This window comes from Thermobia domestica, chromosome 3 (genome assembly GCF_964235325.1).
Source record: "Thermobia domestica chromosome 3, izTheDome1.hap1.1, whole genome shotgun sequence".
NCBI lineage: Eukaryota > Metazoa > Arthropoda > Insecta > Zygentoma > Lepismatidae > Thermobia > Thermobia domestica.
Window position 1 is genome coordinate 308,600,466 of NC_137456.1, and position 17,812 is coordinate 308,618,277.

At 35.9% G+C, this 17,812-nt stretch overlaps 1 protein-coding gene across 1 annotated transcript in view; it reads right to left on the bottom strand.

Annotated features, from left to right (window-relative positions):
- Positions 1 to 17,812, bottom strand: part of Msh6 (DNA mismatch repair protein Msh6) — a 180,944-nt gene that overhangs the window by 46,064 nt on the left and 117,068 nt on the right. Inside the window, exons 10-14 of the mRNA XM_081752554.1 lie at positions 15,366 to 15,505; positions 11,172 to 11,315; positions 5,763 to 5,982; positions 3,322 to 3,530; positions 333 to 448 (exon numbers count right to left, since the gene is read on the bottom strand). Coding sequence (XP_081608680.1) covers positions 333 to 448; positions 3,322 to 3,530; positions 5,763 to 5,982; positions 11,172 to 11,315; positions 15,366 to 15,505 — 829 coding nt within the window. The remainder of the gene's footprint in view (positions 1 to 332; positions 449 to 3,321; positions 3,531 to 5,762; positions 5,983 to 11,171; positions 11,316 to 15,365; positions 15,506 to 17,812) is intronic.

The window sequence follows — 17,812 nt, forward strand, 5'->3', positions numbered from 1 at the left end:
AAGGCATCTCTAATTCTCTCGAAAGGCGAGTATGCTATCTACTAGCCACGCGAGAGCTCTTATGACGGTTTATATTAACAACGTTACACTTCATCTGCTGCTTAACTGTAGAGTTCATTGAATAAGTCCAACTAACTCTTGGACTTACCAAATAAGTGCTTCAAAAGTTGCTTTTTTTTTTTTTTTTTTTTTTCCCCTCAGCGAAACGTTTAATCTCACTCGCAATTTCCACCTTTAATTTTCTAAATTATATTTCTTTTAATTAACTTTTTCGTCTTGTGTCAAAACCTAGAAAGCCACAAAACAGCTATTTATTTCAAGATTAGCGTTACCTTTTGCCAAACGGAGTGCAACAATGATCCAATCTTTCTAACAGCGTTCCCTCCTTTCCACCTGTAGCCGAATTCTCCAAGATATCTAGATTGTTAATAGTAATTCCATCCAAGACCTATGAAATAAGATCATAATTAAGCACATATGAAGTATCTTACAATTGATGAAATTTATACACGATACCAAATGTGAAAAAAGAAGAAACTAAGATTGAAATAAGAACCAGGAAAAGATTGAAATAAGAAGGCCAAGTCAAAGTCACAACGGTGCTGTTGATCCTTGAATGTATTTAAGTTTCATTGTACGAAGCAGTATAAAATATTTATTTTCTCGCAGTGACAGAACATAATGCTTCCTTTAAACAAATTTATTGTTTTACTGAAAAATTTATTATTTCCAGTAAACGTGGATTTTTGTCAATGCTAACTAAATGTAACCAATCGTGTAATCCTACTTGAATTGTGGTAAAAACAAAATGAGTATTTCACCAATATCTATTAGCGCTACCCACTACGTGCTAACATGTTTATTTTCGTGTTTTTTTCGGTTATAAGTATTGAAGATCTTGAAGTACGGCTTCACCTTGAAAGAAGTAGTATGGTTTTACTACGCTTTTTTATTCAACGTCATTTATCTAGATAACCGTCGTTTTAATTTTAAGTGAATAGTCTCTGTACACGTGCAAGTTGGATCTCATGGTCACATTTTTAATTCAGTTGAACTAATCCAGAACCTAACCATTTCACATGTATACAGTGTTCAAGGAATCATCCATTTCATCCGTTTACGCTTTTCCATCATCCATGAGTTGGAGGCAATTTCACACGGTGAAAAGTTTAGCAGCTTAAGTTTTGAATCACTTTATTTTATTTTATATCAATCACAATGACTAAGAAGACGGTGGTTCATTGAAACAGTTTGTCGCTATTTACAGTATTATAAGATACTTCCTTACAAGTGAGTTCTTTAATAATTATGTGCTCATTAATTTGTAATTATATTGGTGTTTCATACATGTAATACAGTCACATATATGTATATGTTTCTTGTTCTACCTGCTCTTTTCTCCTAACTGAAACAAACTATAACAGTTCAAATCATTTTCGTTTGTGCAAGTGTGAGGTCACTGCACTAAGTATACAACAAGACACTTTACATGAGTGTTATGCGATTCGAATATTTTTGTAATTCAACCTATATTTGTTTAGCGTTAAGTGATAGAAGGCAGACTCCCCGAATTTATATTGACGTCTACATTGTGGTTACGTTAGGATTAGGAATTAGATTTCTGGGCTTTCGGCATCTATGGCCATGTTAACCCGTCACTAGGATTAGGATTAGGACATAGATTTCAGGGCTTTCAGCATCTATGGCCATGTTAGCCCGTCACTAGGATTAGGATTAGGAATTTCTGGGTTTTCACCATCTATGGCCATGTTAGCCCGTCACTAGGATTGGGATTAGGAATTAGATTTCTGGGCTTTCGGCATCTATGGCCATGTTAGCCCGTCACTAGGATTAGGATTAGGAATTAGATTTCTGGGCTTTCACCATTTGTGGCCACTAGGATTGGAAATGAAATGAAATCTTTGAGTTTTACGTCCCACGCTTATGCCGGTTAGGCTAAGGGAGACGGTGATGATGAGTAATGAATGAAAATGGTGGAATGAAGAAAGTGGGAGGAAACGGGAGAACCCCGAGAACACCCACGCACACGGTGTTTGTCCACCACAAAGTTCACTTGGCGGGGGCTGGGATCGAACCCGGGACCCCAAGCACCAGAGGTGAACGCTCTACCACTGAGCCACCGCGGCCCCCGTCACTAGGATTGGGATTAGGAATTATATTTCTGGGCTTTCACCATCTATGGCCATGTTAGTCCGTCACTAGGATTGGGATTAGGAATTATATTTCTGGGTTTTCACCATCTATGGCCATGTTAGTCCGTCACTAGGACTGGGATTAGGAATTATATTTCTGGGCTTGCAGCATCTATGGCCATGTTAGCCCGTCACTAGGATTGGGATTAGGAATTATATTTCTGGGCTTTCACCATCTATGGCCATGTTAGTCCGTCACTAGGACTGGGATTAGGAATTATATTTCTGGGCTTGCAGCATCTATGGCCATGTTAGCCCGTCACTAGGAATGGGATTAGGAATTATATTTCTGGGCTTTCACCATCTATGGCCATGTTAGTCCGTCACTAGGACTGGGATTAGGAATTATATTTCTGGGCTTGCAGCATCTATGGCCATGTTAGCCCGTCACACACTCTCGCTGATCACACTACCCTGGGAATTGGAGAGGAAGAAAGGAATGGGAAAACAAGAAAGCGGCCTAGGACCATAATGTTAGGTACCATCGAGCTGTTACACCTTTTTGACCGAGTGTCACCACCGCTATACATTGCGGCTAACTGCCAAACACCATCAGCCTTCCTTAGCATACAGAACATAACCGTGGGACGTTAAACTAAAAAAAAAATCATTTAATATTTTCCCGAACACCCGTGATTACTACTAGGCTGATCCGCAGATACGGCATACATATAAGATTGTGAGTTGATATGTTACATACGAAGCAGCACTAGCAAAGTAGCTCAAACAAATGATGCACTCCACATAGGTTGCTAAATGATATCTTCAGCTGGAATGAAAATCTCATACTATGGTATGACAGCGTTCAAACAGCAGAGTTTCACTAATATATTGTACTACGAGGGAATAAGTATCATATGCGGATGTCAACCAATTATATAGTAATGATTATTAAATGTCTGAAAATTATTAAAATTTAAATGTCGATCGGTAATTGGGAACAACGGAAATGTATACATAATTTCAAATTTAAATAAACACAGAAAGGTTTATAAAGGAAATTAAAACAACGCAAAAGGTCGCTAAAATTATATAGTGTGTACAACAAGTAGAAACGCATTAGACTATTTTTTTAAATTCAAAGGAACAACGAATTCATGCATCTTACCATATGTTTACCGAACTCTGGGAGCGAAGCCTCTTTCTGAGGTAGATCCTTCTGCTTACCAACTTCATCAACAGGTTGATAAATTTCAAACTTTTTCATTGACAATAATTGCTGTTCTATACGGCAATCCATCAAATACCAAGTACAAGCACCTAACGCTGAAACAGCCAACTCCCAGTCATCTCGCGCAGTTAATCCCAACGCATCAGCTGAAAAAAAAAAAAAAAAAAATGCAATTACACTGCCGTCTATGCAAAAAAGATATACGTGAGTGGAATGAAATTTATACATACAACATATGTGTTACATTACTATACACAATTCGAAACATGTCCCCTATGGATTGAAGTGATAATAAGTTCCAGGTATTGCTGTTCCAGGCACAAGGTATGAGAGGATTATGTGCGTGTTCATGGAAGTCCCCTTTATTTGAAATCACTATTTTTAAATAAGAATTGTTCATGATTAGAACAAAGTACAAGTTGGATCAATATATATCAAATGCTACGTACAACAAATTCATAGGTGACATTGCAAACAATCTTTCCAAATCTCTGTGGCACTTATAATCACGCTGGTCGGTTGTGGTGTATTTGCTGTGCTTTGAGACGGTAATAACTCTATGTATCATATTACATAATCTTCTGAGCAATCCAATGGCACAAGATCATACTAGTACGCGCCTTTGGCGTGGGAGACCCGGGTTCGATTTCCGGCGGGAGCTCATGTGGTTCGGATTCCATGTTAATCAGTAGGTCCACGTCTCATGTAGCCTCGCTGCTGAACGGAACGTTAAACTCAAAATCAACTCAACTCAAGATCATACTAATTCTGATGACTATCCTTCCTGTCACTCCAACCGTACAACTTCTTTAACTCACAACTGTTTGCGTTGCTAGACACGATCTCATAAACCATAATAGTACATTCTGATTGTGGTTGAGAAACTGGAGATACTGCAAAAAGAAAGAAAAAAAAAAAAAAGTTCCACGCCTGACATAAAATTTAATATATTCACTCCCCAACTAATGGTCCTTGGGACCTCCTCTTCGCTATGTATATACTGCTCCCAGTTTATGAAGTATCTTCACTCTGGAGAAATCTCTTCTGAGATGTTTCCGAGAACACCTGTCATAGCTATTGCAAGTCTTGTTATCGCTTCCTTTTTTGTAGTATCTTTACGCATGGAGCAAGGACATTACAAAGCAACATATTAGGTGAACATGAGAATGTAGAAGCGCAGGGATACAATGTTTGGCTCCTGTACTAACAGCAATGTGAGGCCTTGCTTTATAATGCTAGAGGAACTATTGCCAATATGCAAGATGCCTAAAAGTCTGATTGTTGCATCAGGTTGTCATACACAAAAAAATCAATACTTCAATGAAAAATTTGCGGCTCATTGTCAATGAGACAGAAATTCATGGTACACCACACCTCTTCGGTCAATAAATGCGATCACCATTATCTTTCTCTTTATGACGTTATGGATTTCACTTTCTTCGTGATTGGAGAACCATGACCTCGCCATTCAGAACTTTCAGCTTCGCTACAGGGTCAATTACTTCGTAGCACCAACTTTCATCTTCGACAATATTGCTGAACACAAATGTGGGATCATTCTCACTTAAACAAAACACCCTCGAAAGCAACATTGTTCTTCTCTTTCCGTTCTATTCTTGTGTTAGTATGTGAGGCACATTTTTGCATCATAACTTCCGTTTTGTAACATACAAATCTCTTTACAAGGTTCTTACAAAATATATTTTTCTTCCTTGATTTCCAAGTGCTAGTCAACCATTTTCCCTGATCTGCGGTATTTAATAAGATAATAGTCTAGTAAGAAGAATGCCTGTTAGAGTTAAATAAAGGCTTTGTTAATAACAGTAGATACACAAACACGTAAACTACCCAAAGAGTTGCTATTTGAGCTAATAAATATGTTTTGAAAAATTTCTTTAAGTAAATACACATTTTTAAAAAAGAAATCGGCACCCTCCTCCCAATGACCAATTGTAACATTAGGGTTTTCCTTGACTCTGCTGTGAAATATAGAAGATTTCTCTTGACTTTCGGCATACTTTGAAGCATTTCCTAACTTTACCGGACTAATTTTAATATCCGTGTCTTTTTTTTGACTTTCAAGGTCAATGTAATGTTCTTCCAAAATATGCTATTTTACAAAGGAGCCTACCTACGCACATAGAAAAATTAAAGCTAGAAAGATCAGAATCTTGCTTCGGCGTTCCGTGAACTTTTTATAGATAGAAAGGCCAAAGAGCTCTAAACAATGACCTTATTTCATTGCAATTAGCTCAGTAGTTTTGCCTTTCTCAACCTCATTGAAAGGGGTGTACAACACTTCAAATTTTATAAACCCAAATGCAATAAAGTTTAAAATTCACGAACATCAACCAAATGTTAAGAAGAACTGTACTTACTCTCATTAAGCAGCTGTTTTCTAAAAAGTTCTGGCCAATTAGCACCATTGTCAGTCTTCTCGTCATCTGCAAAGTATCTCCCTTCCGCTAAGAACGTTAGCGTCTTCTGTGCAGTCCAAAACTCTGTCTCAGGTGACAGAGATTCTTTCAGGGCACACATTAAGTTCGAATGAAGTAGCTGCTTGGTTTTCTGAGACAGTGTGCCTCTCTCATACAACACCTGGGAATAGAAAAGCAACAATAACACAGAATTGCATGTAAAATATTTAGTCCACTGATGAACACTTACCCACATCTATGATGACATTAATTTACATAAATTAACGACTTGAACTCTTACTTACAAAAAATACCACGCTTTTCAAGGATTAAGCAGAAAAACACACGCAAAAAACTTCGAAAATAAAAATTTACTGGAGTTGATCAGGCTTTTTCGCCTTTTCTTTAAAAGAAAAATATATACGCTAAAATCAGAATAACTGGCACCTCTCTGATAGTCATACGCATACAGGAAACACTAAACAGAATAACTGAAAATGTGTCCCACAATGACTCAGTGTTGAATTGCAGAGGTGGTGGTGATGATGATGATGATTATGATAAGAAATCTTTCAGTTTAACGTCCCATGATTATGTCGTTTAGGCTAACGGAGACGATGATTACGGTAAGTGAATGATGGAAAAATTGGTGGAATGAGAATATAGAAGGAAACTAGAGTACCGTGAGAAAACCCACGGATCCTAAGTTGTCCACCACAAACATCGGGGATCGAATCAGGGTTTCCACACACCAGAGCTAAGTGCTCTACCACTGAGTCACCGTGCTCCTCCTAAAAATGAGTACTATGAATCGTTCATTTCGTATCTTTAGGGAGAAGAAAGATGTACAAAGCGTCTGGTTTTATGTCACTCGTCAAGCATATTAAGAAGACAGATAGATCAATATAAGAACTGTGTTTAATCCTAGAATGGTCGGGTCGGGTCTGTGAGACCCATCTACTTGTATTTTAAGTAAAATTTTCAAGTTAAAGTTAGCAGTTTGAGTTGTAATTTCGTATACCTTCCTGGAACGCCCGACAAGAGGCGCTAGTGTTCCAAACCAGTTTGATTTATTGTTAGTTTGCTTTTCATAGAGATCTGAACCTCGAGTGGGAATGTCAGACCCAGCCCGGCCGTTCACGTAACTTTTTTTTTTTTTTTTTTTTTTTTTTTTTTTTTTTTTTTTTTTTTTTTTTTTTTTTTTTTTTACTTGTGTCGAGAATCTTGTCGGAAGTTTACTTTTCCATTGTGACGACATTTTTTTTTGAGTGTGTATATACGAAGAACATTTCAGTTGGTATTTAGAGCAACTTTAAAACAATGGAACGTGAAACAGTTTGTGTGAGCGAAATTCATAGAATTTTATATGATGAAGAAAGTCAACTGGATGATTCCGATTAAGATCCTGATTTTTTATTATTTAGTGACCATTAATAGTAACAGTGAGTGTGGTGAAGAAGGTAAGAGTGAAGACTTGTTATCTGCTGCTGCTGCTGAGAAAACTCTACCCACTCCGCCGTTAGATAACAATCTTGACAACAACAACAACTAAAATACTTTACCTTCCGACATTCAGTACATTTCACATATGTGGTGCCTTAAGTTATGTTAAATAATCTTATAAGTGTCCTTTACAATATTACTTATCTATAATAACATTTAAGCAAGTATTCTTTTTTATATAATTTTCTAGAAAAACTCGTATAATTTACTAACAAAAATATGTAAACAATTTCAAATATTGAAAAAAAAAAAAAAAAAAAAGCGAAAACACCAGTTTTAAGCTGAAATGCTTTTCTCTGTTTTAGAAATACTTGTAATTACATAAAAGTGTGTTTTTATTTTTAAAAAATATCGGTTACAAATTAATTATGTAGCTTTAGTTTCTTCGGTCTCTCAGACCCAGCCTGACCGTTTACGAAACTTTTATCCGCCCGACCATTGTAGGGTTAAAGATAGAGAAAATGGAAGACGGGAGTATATTCACACTTTTTATACTATCATGGCTTACATTAAAATCCAATAACAAGCATTTCATGTAACACTGTTGTGTTTGGCAAATCATTAAAAAATTTGAAAACTCTTTTAAAAAAATTGCTAGTACACAGATGGATTTCACAGATGTACACTCATGTCCAAAATTATTGTCGCATGTCTATAAATATGTTATTGTAGTAATATAATTTGATAACGAATTCGCCCTGTATTTCTTATAATGTTAGTATGTATATAATCAGCAAAGACATGTATGTGGCAAATTTCATGTCAAGAGAGCAGTAAATAAGAACAATAAAACGAAAATGAAACTTTTTTTGTCCATTTACCAACATTTTGTTTTACTCATTCTAACTTCCGTATTTATAATTCTTTCCCTATGAAATTTACCACAAATATACATTTCCCGATTATACACATAGTATCAGTATTAAAAGTACCCTGCAAAATCATTATTAAATTATATTCTTAGAAGAAGACAGTTATAGATATGCGACAAACATTTTGGGCATGAGTGTACATAAAGTATACTTAAAGTCAGGGTGGAAAAAAATCATGATTTTTTTTTAAATCATTTTTGATGATTTTTTTTATTTAAATCGATTTTTTTTTTATTTAAATCAAATCTTTCTCCTCGTATAAGTCGCGAACTGAAGAAAAAGCATTAAGAATTAGTATTAAATGTCAATTACGCCATTTAAGTGAAAGTATTGGGGTTTAATTTTGAATTAATCCCCAATCGTTAACCTATATCAATCCCAAACAATGTTTCTTAACAATTTTAAATTAGGTTTTTTTTTTTTAGTAGGGGGGGGGTAAATTATAGACTTTCAGTCAAGCATCATCCCTATTCATGTTAGGATCATGGTTCATACCTCATTCTCTTCAGAATAGAACAGCCTTTAAAACGGTAACATTCACATTTTCCTTATGTCCCTGAAGCGGAAAATTTTGAGAGAATTCGGGATTTTTTCCGATTTTTTTTCAAATTTTGATCCCCTCTGGACTCCCCTGTGTTAACGCACAGATCTCAAAATCAACTGAGAAATACTAAGGGTGTACTAAATGTGTGTACAAAATTTCAAGCTTCCATCTTTAATAGTAAGGGTGGGAAAAATATTTAACAATGAGCTAAGAACATCCCCACAATACCCCAGATGACCAGGATATAATATAAAAATTTCCTCGGACATCCCTCTTTATCCTAGAATCATGATTTGTATATTATTCTCTTCAGAATAAAACAGAGTTTCAAACGGTACCATTCAAATGTCTCCATCGTGTAGGCTATCTGGGGCTGGAAAATCACGAAAAAAGTGATTTTCTGTTAAGAAATATCCCTTTTTTTTTTTAATTTTTACCCCTCTGTATCGCCTCTGCTTAAATGCAATGATCTGAAACAAATATGAAAAATACTAAGGAGTGCAGTGAATGAGTGTCCAAAATGTCAAACTTCTAGATGCAAAAGTAAACCCGCGAAAAATAATATCCCCAAATACCCCTGATTCCCGTATAAAACAGGATCTCAGGTAACAGTTTCCTGAGACATCCCTATTTATCCTAAGATCATGGTTCGTACATCATTCTCTTCAGAATAGAACAGCCTTTCAGATGGTATTATTCAAAAAATCGCGAAGAAAGCTATTTTTTGTTAAAAAATATGCTTTTTTTTTAACATTTTTGCCCCTCTGGGTCCCCCTGTTTTCACGCAGAGATCTGAAATCATCTGAAAAATAGTAAGGGTGCACTGAACGAGTGTGCAGAATTTCAGTCTTCTGAATGCAGAATGTAGGCCCGCCAAAAAATAATAAAAATAGGCATAACAAAAATATCTTTTTTAAATTTATGACGTCATCACATCCTATGTCTCGACGTAGAGAGGCGTGAAAGCATATGTAATGTGCTCTACAATGCCTTCAGTCCTGAAAAAACGAAGTAAAGAGCTTTATTGGTACTTTTTTAATCGAATAATGAAGATTTTATCCTATCGCCTAAAAATAGGGATATAATTTAAAAGGTTAAGCGTTAAGGAAAAACTACAGCAACGGGCTTATCAAAGTGACACTTTTTTTTTTTTTTTTTTTCACAAAAGTTACTGATATTTGGCAGGGGCATATTTTTAAGGAAATTGAACTAGCTTGCGGCACGAAATACATAAATTTTGCCTAAAGTTATAAAATCTAAAAAAAAAATTCGGAGAGGGGATAGGACACTTCTAAATACATCCTATTATCTGGGAACAAATATGTAGACGCGAACACAAAAGAATCTTTGTCTTAAATGTCGATGGTGATTTCCCCGTTGGAATAGTTAACGATTTACAATATAAACCCTATGTTACGAAGAAAGAAAGAAAAAAAAAAAAAAAGGATTGTCCTGTTACCCCATCCTCTGTATGACACGTTTTCATACTATGCTGTACATACTATACATTTGAGTCTCATTGTATTATGATTATCATCTTCCATAATCGAAATAATAGAACAGAAACGGGACTTTATTTATTTTCACTTTAAATTATTTCGGAATTTGATTTAAATCAACGATTTTTATTTAAAAAATCAAGTGATTTAAATCAGACTGATTTAAATCAATCCACCCTGCTTAAAGTGTCGCCACACACGGTTAGATTTATTCTTCAACATTCCAAACTGCTTTTCACTGAATTGTATTCTTCCAGCTTTCACGTATCCTCGTACATTTTTCAAATACTCATCCAGCAATTAGATCTACGAAACTTTAAATTGTGCATTATAAGGAAATCAGGTTTTATCTATTACGCAAGAAGAAACATGTTGACAGACCCGCCCATTCTCATTGAGGTTTACAAGTCAAAGAAAATTAAATTTAGGACAGATAAGATTATAAATGTAAATTAATTTATTATTATTATTATTATTACCATTATTTTATTAATATTTCAAGTGAATGGTCTTCTTTGTGCTATCCCTCGAGATATTTCTTATTTTACAACCAATGAAACTTTCGACCAACCAACAATAGAAACGTATATACGCCGAGGTCACCATGGACATGTATAACGTTGTCTAAAAAGAATTATGTCGCGAATACATTCATTAGCATCATGGGTGCGCAATTTGAGACCAACAGTGCAAACGAAAGACTCTTCTTCTCGTCATGGCGCAATGCACATGGCATTCAAAAGAAGACTCCATTTGCTGTGAAGTACGTTAGGTATCAAGTTAACGTCCGGCATAAGCGTAAATTATTGTTTGTTTCATGATGCATATACAACAGTGCTGCCACTATTAAAGTGCCAAACTTCATATATTCTATCTTCAAAACCTCCAAAGTTCACTAATTCGATCCTAGATCAACTTACATCATACTCTATGCTTTTATTCCAATACTAACCTGCGAAGGAGTGTAATGTGTAACCAAAGTACGAAGACGAGAACAGTATCTGTCATCTTGAAACTGTCCTAAATGAAATACTCCGATAGAGGTATCGATGAAACAAACTCCGTATGTACATGTTCCTCCAGTAACATCACCAGCCTGCAAGGAAAATGTTATTAGTAATATATTAAATACTAAACTTGCTATCTACATAGGAATACATGTTAAAATAAATAAATAAAGAAAGAAAACCAGATTGAACAAGCTTAAATTGGAAAATAAGAGTTCAAGCAAATAATTTCTAAAAGAAAATTTTAAAAAATAGTTATATTAAAAATAGGTGAGCACAACTCTTCATTTACATTCACGCTTCAGCAACAGAGTTATTACACAGAAACGCATAAAATGTTTTTTTCTTCTCTTTTTTCTTATGACTGTGCTTTCGAACGAATCTTGTTTTCTATTAAGTTGAACTAGCTGAACCTGCGCTGTCTACACAGCGCATCATTCACATATGAGCATAATTCTCCCTGTCATTCCTCAACTTTTGTACATGACACAAGTGAAAGACGTCTTAATAAAAATCGCAAAGGGTACCATAAAGGGGAGAATTTTTTTCGATTATTTTTTCATTATCTCGCACCGTTTGCAAGTTTTGAGCCGACTTCCGCTTGGAGTTTGTAATTCATGTATGACCAGTATTTTCTTTCTCCTTGCATGCAGTAGGTAATAAGCAAATACATTACACACACAATTAATTATAACGTCATTGATATATGGTATTCATTGGGCAAAACACTCCAAACAATAAAGATTTATCTTACAAGTGAGACTGAAGAAATGGTTATCCTTCGTTTTTCATTATAATTTGCCCATGAAACAAACGCCTGAGAAATACACAACTATGTGGTGTTGGAATGTATATCTCGCAGGATATGATGCTTTACTTTTTTAAAAGATTTCAACACTTCCAGTGTACCCCTAAAAATGTAATAAAGAAATAATGGCCACTTTTCTAAAATTCAATTAGAAATGAAATGAAATTTTTGAGTTTTACGTCCTACGGTTATGCCGGTTAGGCTAAAGGAGACGGTGATGATGAGAGATGAATGAAATGGTGGAATGAAGAGTGGGAGGAAACGGGAGAACCCCGAGAAAACCCACGCACACGGTGTTTGTCCACCACAAAGTTCACTTGGCGGGAGCAGGTCAATTAGAACTGGATAATCTACATAAAATTTGGAATAGACCAGCGAAAACGGCACGTTTCTACCACCTGTGATTTTCGAAATTTCACTGTCGAAAGGATTTGAAGACAAACATATAAACTTTTCTTTGGAGACAAACACATAAACCTAGCATTTTAATATATAGATTGTTTACAAAATGCTTTTTCCGGTACCTCTTTAGAATTTAATAAGAACCAGGGGCTTGAAACGCCACAAAATTACGTAACGTTGCTATTCACGCATTTAAACATATCTTCTCTTACAATATCCTACAAAGATTCGTATTTTTTAATTAAAATTCATTAGAGGCATTTCAATAGATAAAAGTACCAAATTAACCATCTTCTAGTTCTCAATATTATTTATAAGGTTCAAAAGTTCATAACAAACTCCATAATGAACTGAACGACTAGTACTTTTACGAGATCACTTAGCGTTTTACTAAGTAACGATTGCTTACTTGAAAGATTGAGCTGTTTGAACTACGAAGCAATCTCTTCATTCTCCTTTATTTTCAATTCTTTATTTTGCGCTTAGTGTGTTACGTATTTCGGCCAAATTTTGTGTCTCTAAAATTTATGTTCTACGGAAATATTTAATCACAAATATATTCTGCCGTCTTACCACAGAAATGCACATGTGTCTGTCGAACTTAGCATGTCTCAGCTGAAATGATGTAAAACGAATTATAGGATCGAGCTGGGTTCAAGCTTGAATACCTAGGCTAATATACAAGGATGTTCTTTAATAATATTTATCTTATCTCTTTTCGGTGTCCTTTATTTTCTTCGATCATAGCTCAACCTTCGCTATCTCTATGCTGGTATCTTCTTTCGTGGTTGTAACTACAGAAGAACTGAGCATTGTGTATGATTTAGGTTAGTACAGGTTAGTAGTTATGATATCAAAAGGCAAAAGACCGTATTTGCTGAAAAAGTGGTTTCGAGAAAAATTACAACTTTCTGTCTAGCTAAAAACCTCACGCTTGCGGATATCGTAGGGTTTATATCAATGACAAGGTCGCCAATTTTATAGATACATCTATCTGCTTCTATCAGTTAATGTTCCTGTTTGCCAGATCTCTGAAACTATTACGTGTAGGACCTTGAAATTTTGTATGATCATTTTTCCATGCATCCTAGGCTTACAACAAGAATGACTTTTACGAAATTTGAACCCTAAGGGTGAAAATAAGGATATGCGCTTGTGTAACTCCTGTGACATCTAACTTGTATGAACAGGTATCTTGAAATTAGAGAGAAAACAGTATAGTCTTTCATGTGTTTTCTACAACCATTATTCTCCTCATGCGACGAACGAGCGCATTCTAACAGTAGAATGTAAAATAAAATAATGTAATTATGGTTAATTAAAATGTGGAACAGGGATAATAAAAACAGAGATAATAAAAATGCAGCACCAAATCACATTTAAGTTTACTGTTTTTAGGTAGCTTATATTATCATTCAGTTGAACATGTCCACAATAGAAGGCAATAGAAGAACCGAAGTCTGGATCAGCATCCCAATCATTTAAAAAAAAAAAAAAAAATCACTTTCTGCTTCCATCAGAACATCGGTTATTTTAACCACCTTCTATTGTTGGAAGTTGCAACGGAGTGACTGAGATCACTGAAAGTAAATAAATGTGTTGCCAGGCAGTTTTCAATGCTGTTCCTGCGATGCCAACGAAAATATCCCTTCATATCCTTACAACCTGCTTGAGTGCATTGGGCAGGGAATGTCTGACCAAGCAATAAAGAAAGTATACATTTATATTGATTAACATTGGAAATTATCTTTGTGCATAAATTAATTAAACTGTGCCATTATAGCTTTTCAAAAAACAATAAATAATAATAAAATAAATCTAACTTTGTAAAATATATCAGTAGTAAAAGAGCTTTTTTTAAACATGCAAAATATTATTAAATACTTCAGGAAGCCATGAACCATTCTTATATATTACATGTGAAGATCATCTCTTCTAAAACACATGTTCCACTTTGCGCTGTATTAGCCCGTCGGTAGAGCACGAGACCTCAGACAGTAAAGGTTGCGTGCCCACGGGTGGTACATGTGGCCCCCTGAAGCGAGTATGGTATGACCACTGGTGGTACACATGGCAGCGAGAGTGTTAACAAAGCCTTGAACAGAACAGGAAAACAAGTGGGCACTCATACGCATAAATACGTACTGTAATTATAATGCAGTAGTTAAAATGTACCCATAAGGTACTGTTTGCACCGTATAGGAGACGTTAAAAATTATTACAGTCCAGTTACTAATAGATCATTACATTATTTCAATGGTAATGTTCTACTTGATCAGCAGAAATTATTGAATAATAATAATAATAATAATAATAATAATAATAATAATAATAATAATAATAATAATAATAATATAATGAAGAAAAGTGACCGGCGAGTTACCTGCAATGTCGTGATATTGAGAACCAAGTTTGCTGGACTTCCATGTATTACAATGTATGTTGTTTGCGTTTATTATCTGTTAACGCGGCGTTCCATTAACTGTTTCAAGTAAGAGCTACTGCCATTAGTAAAATATTCTATGGACCACCTTACTTCTGTCCCATCGTTTTATAATTGTATTAACTAAAATTCCCTTAATTTTATATGAGAATTATTAGAAGAAAGTATTTATTATTTTTTTAATATTTGAAAGCTATCATAAATATTTAAAAAAAAATCTTTAAAAGATTTAAGTATTATAATCTATTATTTACACAAGATACACCTGTTTAAGGTTCTCAATTATAATATGATCCGCAATTAACTTTTATTTTAGTTTTCTTCCTCTTCATCGGAATGTTCAACCTAAAACAGGGCCACAATATTCGAGTACCACTTGTGGTTCGCGGTCCATAGTTTGATAGACTTAACGTGTTAAACTGCCCTTCTCTACCGAAACAAGACACAAAAGACATCTACGTTAAAGAGCTAATAATAATAACTTACTTTTTCTGTCAATGCCAGTAGGTACGAATTTTCAGCGTCCGTTGCATCACCATCCATTACATTAAAAGTCCTTGTGCCTTTCGTTGTTATTTGACAAAGTTCTCGCTTCACTACCTTATCAAATTTTGTAGTCTTGGAAGCTACGGATAGGGAAAACAGAATTATACACAAATAAAAACAAATTAATATTATTTTTAAAGTAACTATCCTACTTAACATTAACTTTCTAACACTAAAGATGAGCATATCTGGACAAAGTTTCATAATTTTCACAACTTGCACAAAGAAAAGGGAGTAAGACAAAAAGAAAAATTACTATGAAATGGGACGAAATTTCTTGTTTTACGTCCCACGCTTATGCCCTTTTGGGGAAAAAAGGTGGATTATTAATGAACGTGAATGAATATAAAAGAATTGGTGGAATGAGAATGTGGAAGTCAACGCGAGAATCTCGATAATGTCTACCACAAATTCCCTTGGTTTGGGATCGAACCAAGAATTCTTTTGTACCAGAGGTGGGAATTGTATCACTGAGCCCCCATAGGAAAAAGAAAAATATATATACAATAATCTTCAATCTCACACTTATACAGGGGAAAGACAAAAAATCTAAAAACACTTCATACAGGACACGTAAGTTTGGCCCTCCACTGTACAACACGTGTTGCGGTTGCCGATTATTTTCAATGTGTCATGTGGACCTTCCTCTTCCGCAGCAGTAACCAGTTCACCTGTGAGTGTCGTGGTGTGAAAGTGGTGCGGTAAAATGGGAGACCTGACAGACTTCCAAAGAGGCGTGATCGTTGGTGCCCGTCTGGTTGAAGCTTCAGTGCCCACAGTGGCGAACATTGTGGGGGTATCGAAAGGCACTGTGTCCAATATCACGAGGGCATACACAATTCATGGGCAAACGACGTCAGCAAAGCACAACAGTGGTCGAAAGACAATCCTGTCAGATAGGGACGGGAGGACATTAAAACGGATTGTAGAAGCTAAAAAAAAAACACTTAAATGAAAATTACGTCTGAACTCAATTCCGGCCTACACAACCCGGTTTCATCGAAAACAGTGCGACGGGAACTTCATATTAAAAAAAAAAAAAAAAAAAAAATCATGGCAGGGCCACTATCGCCAAACCCCTGGTCACAGCAATAAATGCGAAGAGGAGTATCCAGTGGTGCAAGGACCACAAGGCGTAGACTCATGAGCAGTGGAAACACGTAATGTGGTCCGATGAATCGACCTTCACCTTGTTTCCAACAACCGGTCGTGTTTACGTATGGAGAACACCGTCCCAGGCCTATGATACAGACTGTCTGCTCCCAACTGTAAAGCATGGGGGTGGTTCTGTTTCAGTATGGGCAGTGATATCGTGGTTTTCTGCAGGTCCCAATCATAGCCCTGCATGGAATGATGAATGCTAAGGCGTATGAGGCCATTTTGGGGGACCAGGTTCTACCCATGGCCCAAGTATTGTTGTTCCCTGATGGTGACGGCACCTACCAAGATGATTTGGCACCCTGTCACGCTGCAAAAACGGTGAAATCATGGTTTGAGGAACATGATTACGAGCTATCACGCCTCCCCTGGGTCCCACAATCACCAGATCTGAATATCATTGAGGCATTGTGGTCTGAGTTAGAAAGGCGTGTTCGGTCTCATTACCCTCCACCAGCATCCCTTAAGGAACTGGAGCATGTTTTGGAGGAACAATGGTACAAAATTCCACACACCACGATTCAGGAGCTGTATACGTACATTCCACGTCGGATCCAAGCTGTTTTGGACGCAAAAGGAGGCCCCACATCATACTAGGTATGATTTTCACACTTTTGCAAACGTTTTAGATTTTTTTAACCAACCCATTTAGTTTATCCTAGTTTAAGATGCTACTATTACCAAATAATAATAATAATAATAATAATAATAATAATAATAATAATAATAATAATAATAATAATAATAATAAAATAACCAGAACAATGAAAAGAAATAAATCTAAGTTTTACGTCCGACGATTATGCTGGTTAGGCTAAAGAAGATGAAGATGAGAAATGAATTAATGGTGGAATGAAGAAAGCGGGAGAACCCCGAGAAAAACCACCAGCACGGTGTTTGTCCACCACAAAGTCCGCACGGAGCGAGCTGGGATCGAACCAGGGACCCCAAGCACTGGAGGTGAACGCTCTACCACTTAGCCACCGCGCCTCCATAACCAGAACAATACACGTAAATGTGGATGCAATGATGATGAAACACTGTGCAACAAAAGAATGAACGAAGACATTGTGATGGATCTTCCAACACGGTACTAATCCACTATGAAGTATAAATGTACTGTGATCCGAAAGAAGAAGCTATATTGCTCAACCATTATCACATCATATGTTAGTGATATATACCTGGACATATGCACATACATTATAAATACTGATACAACACAAATA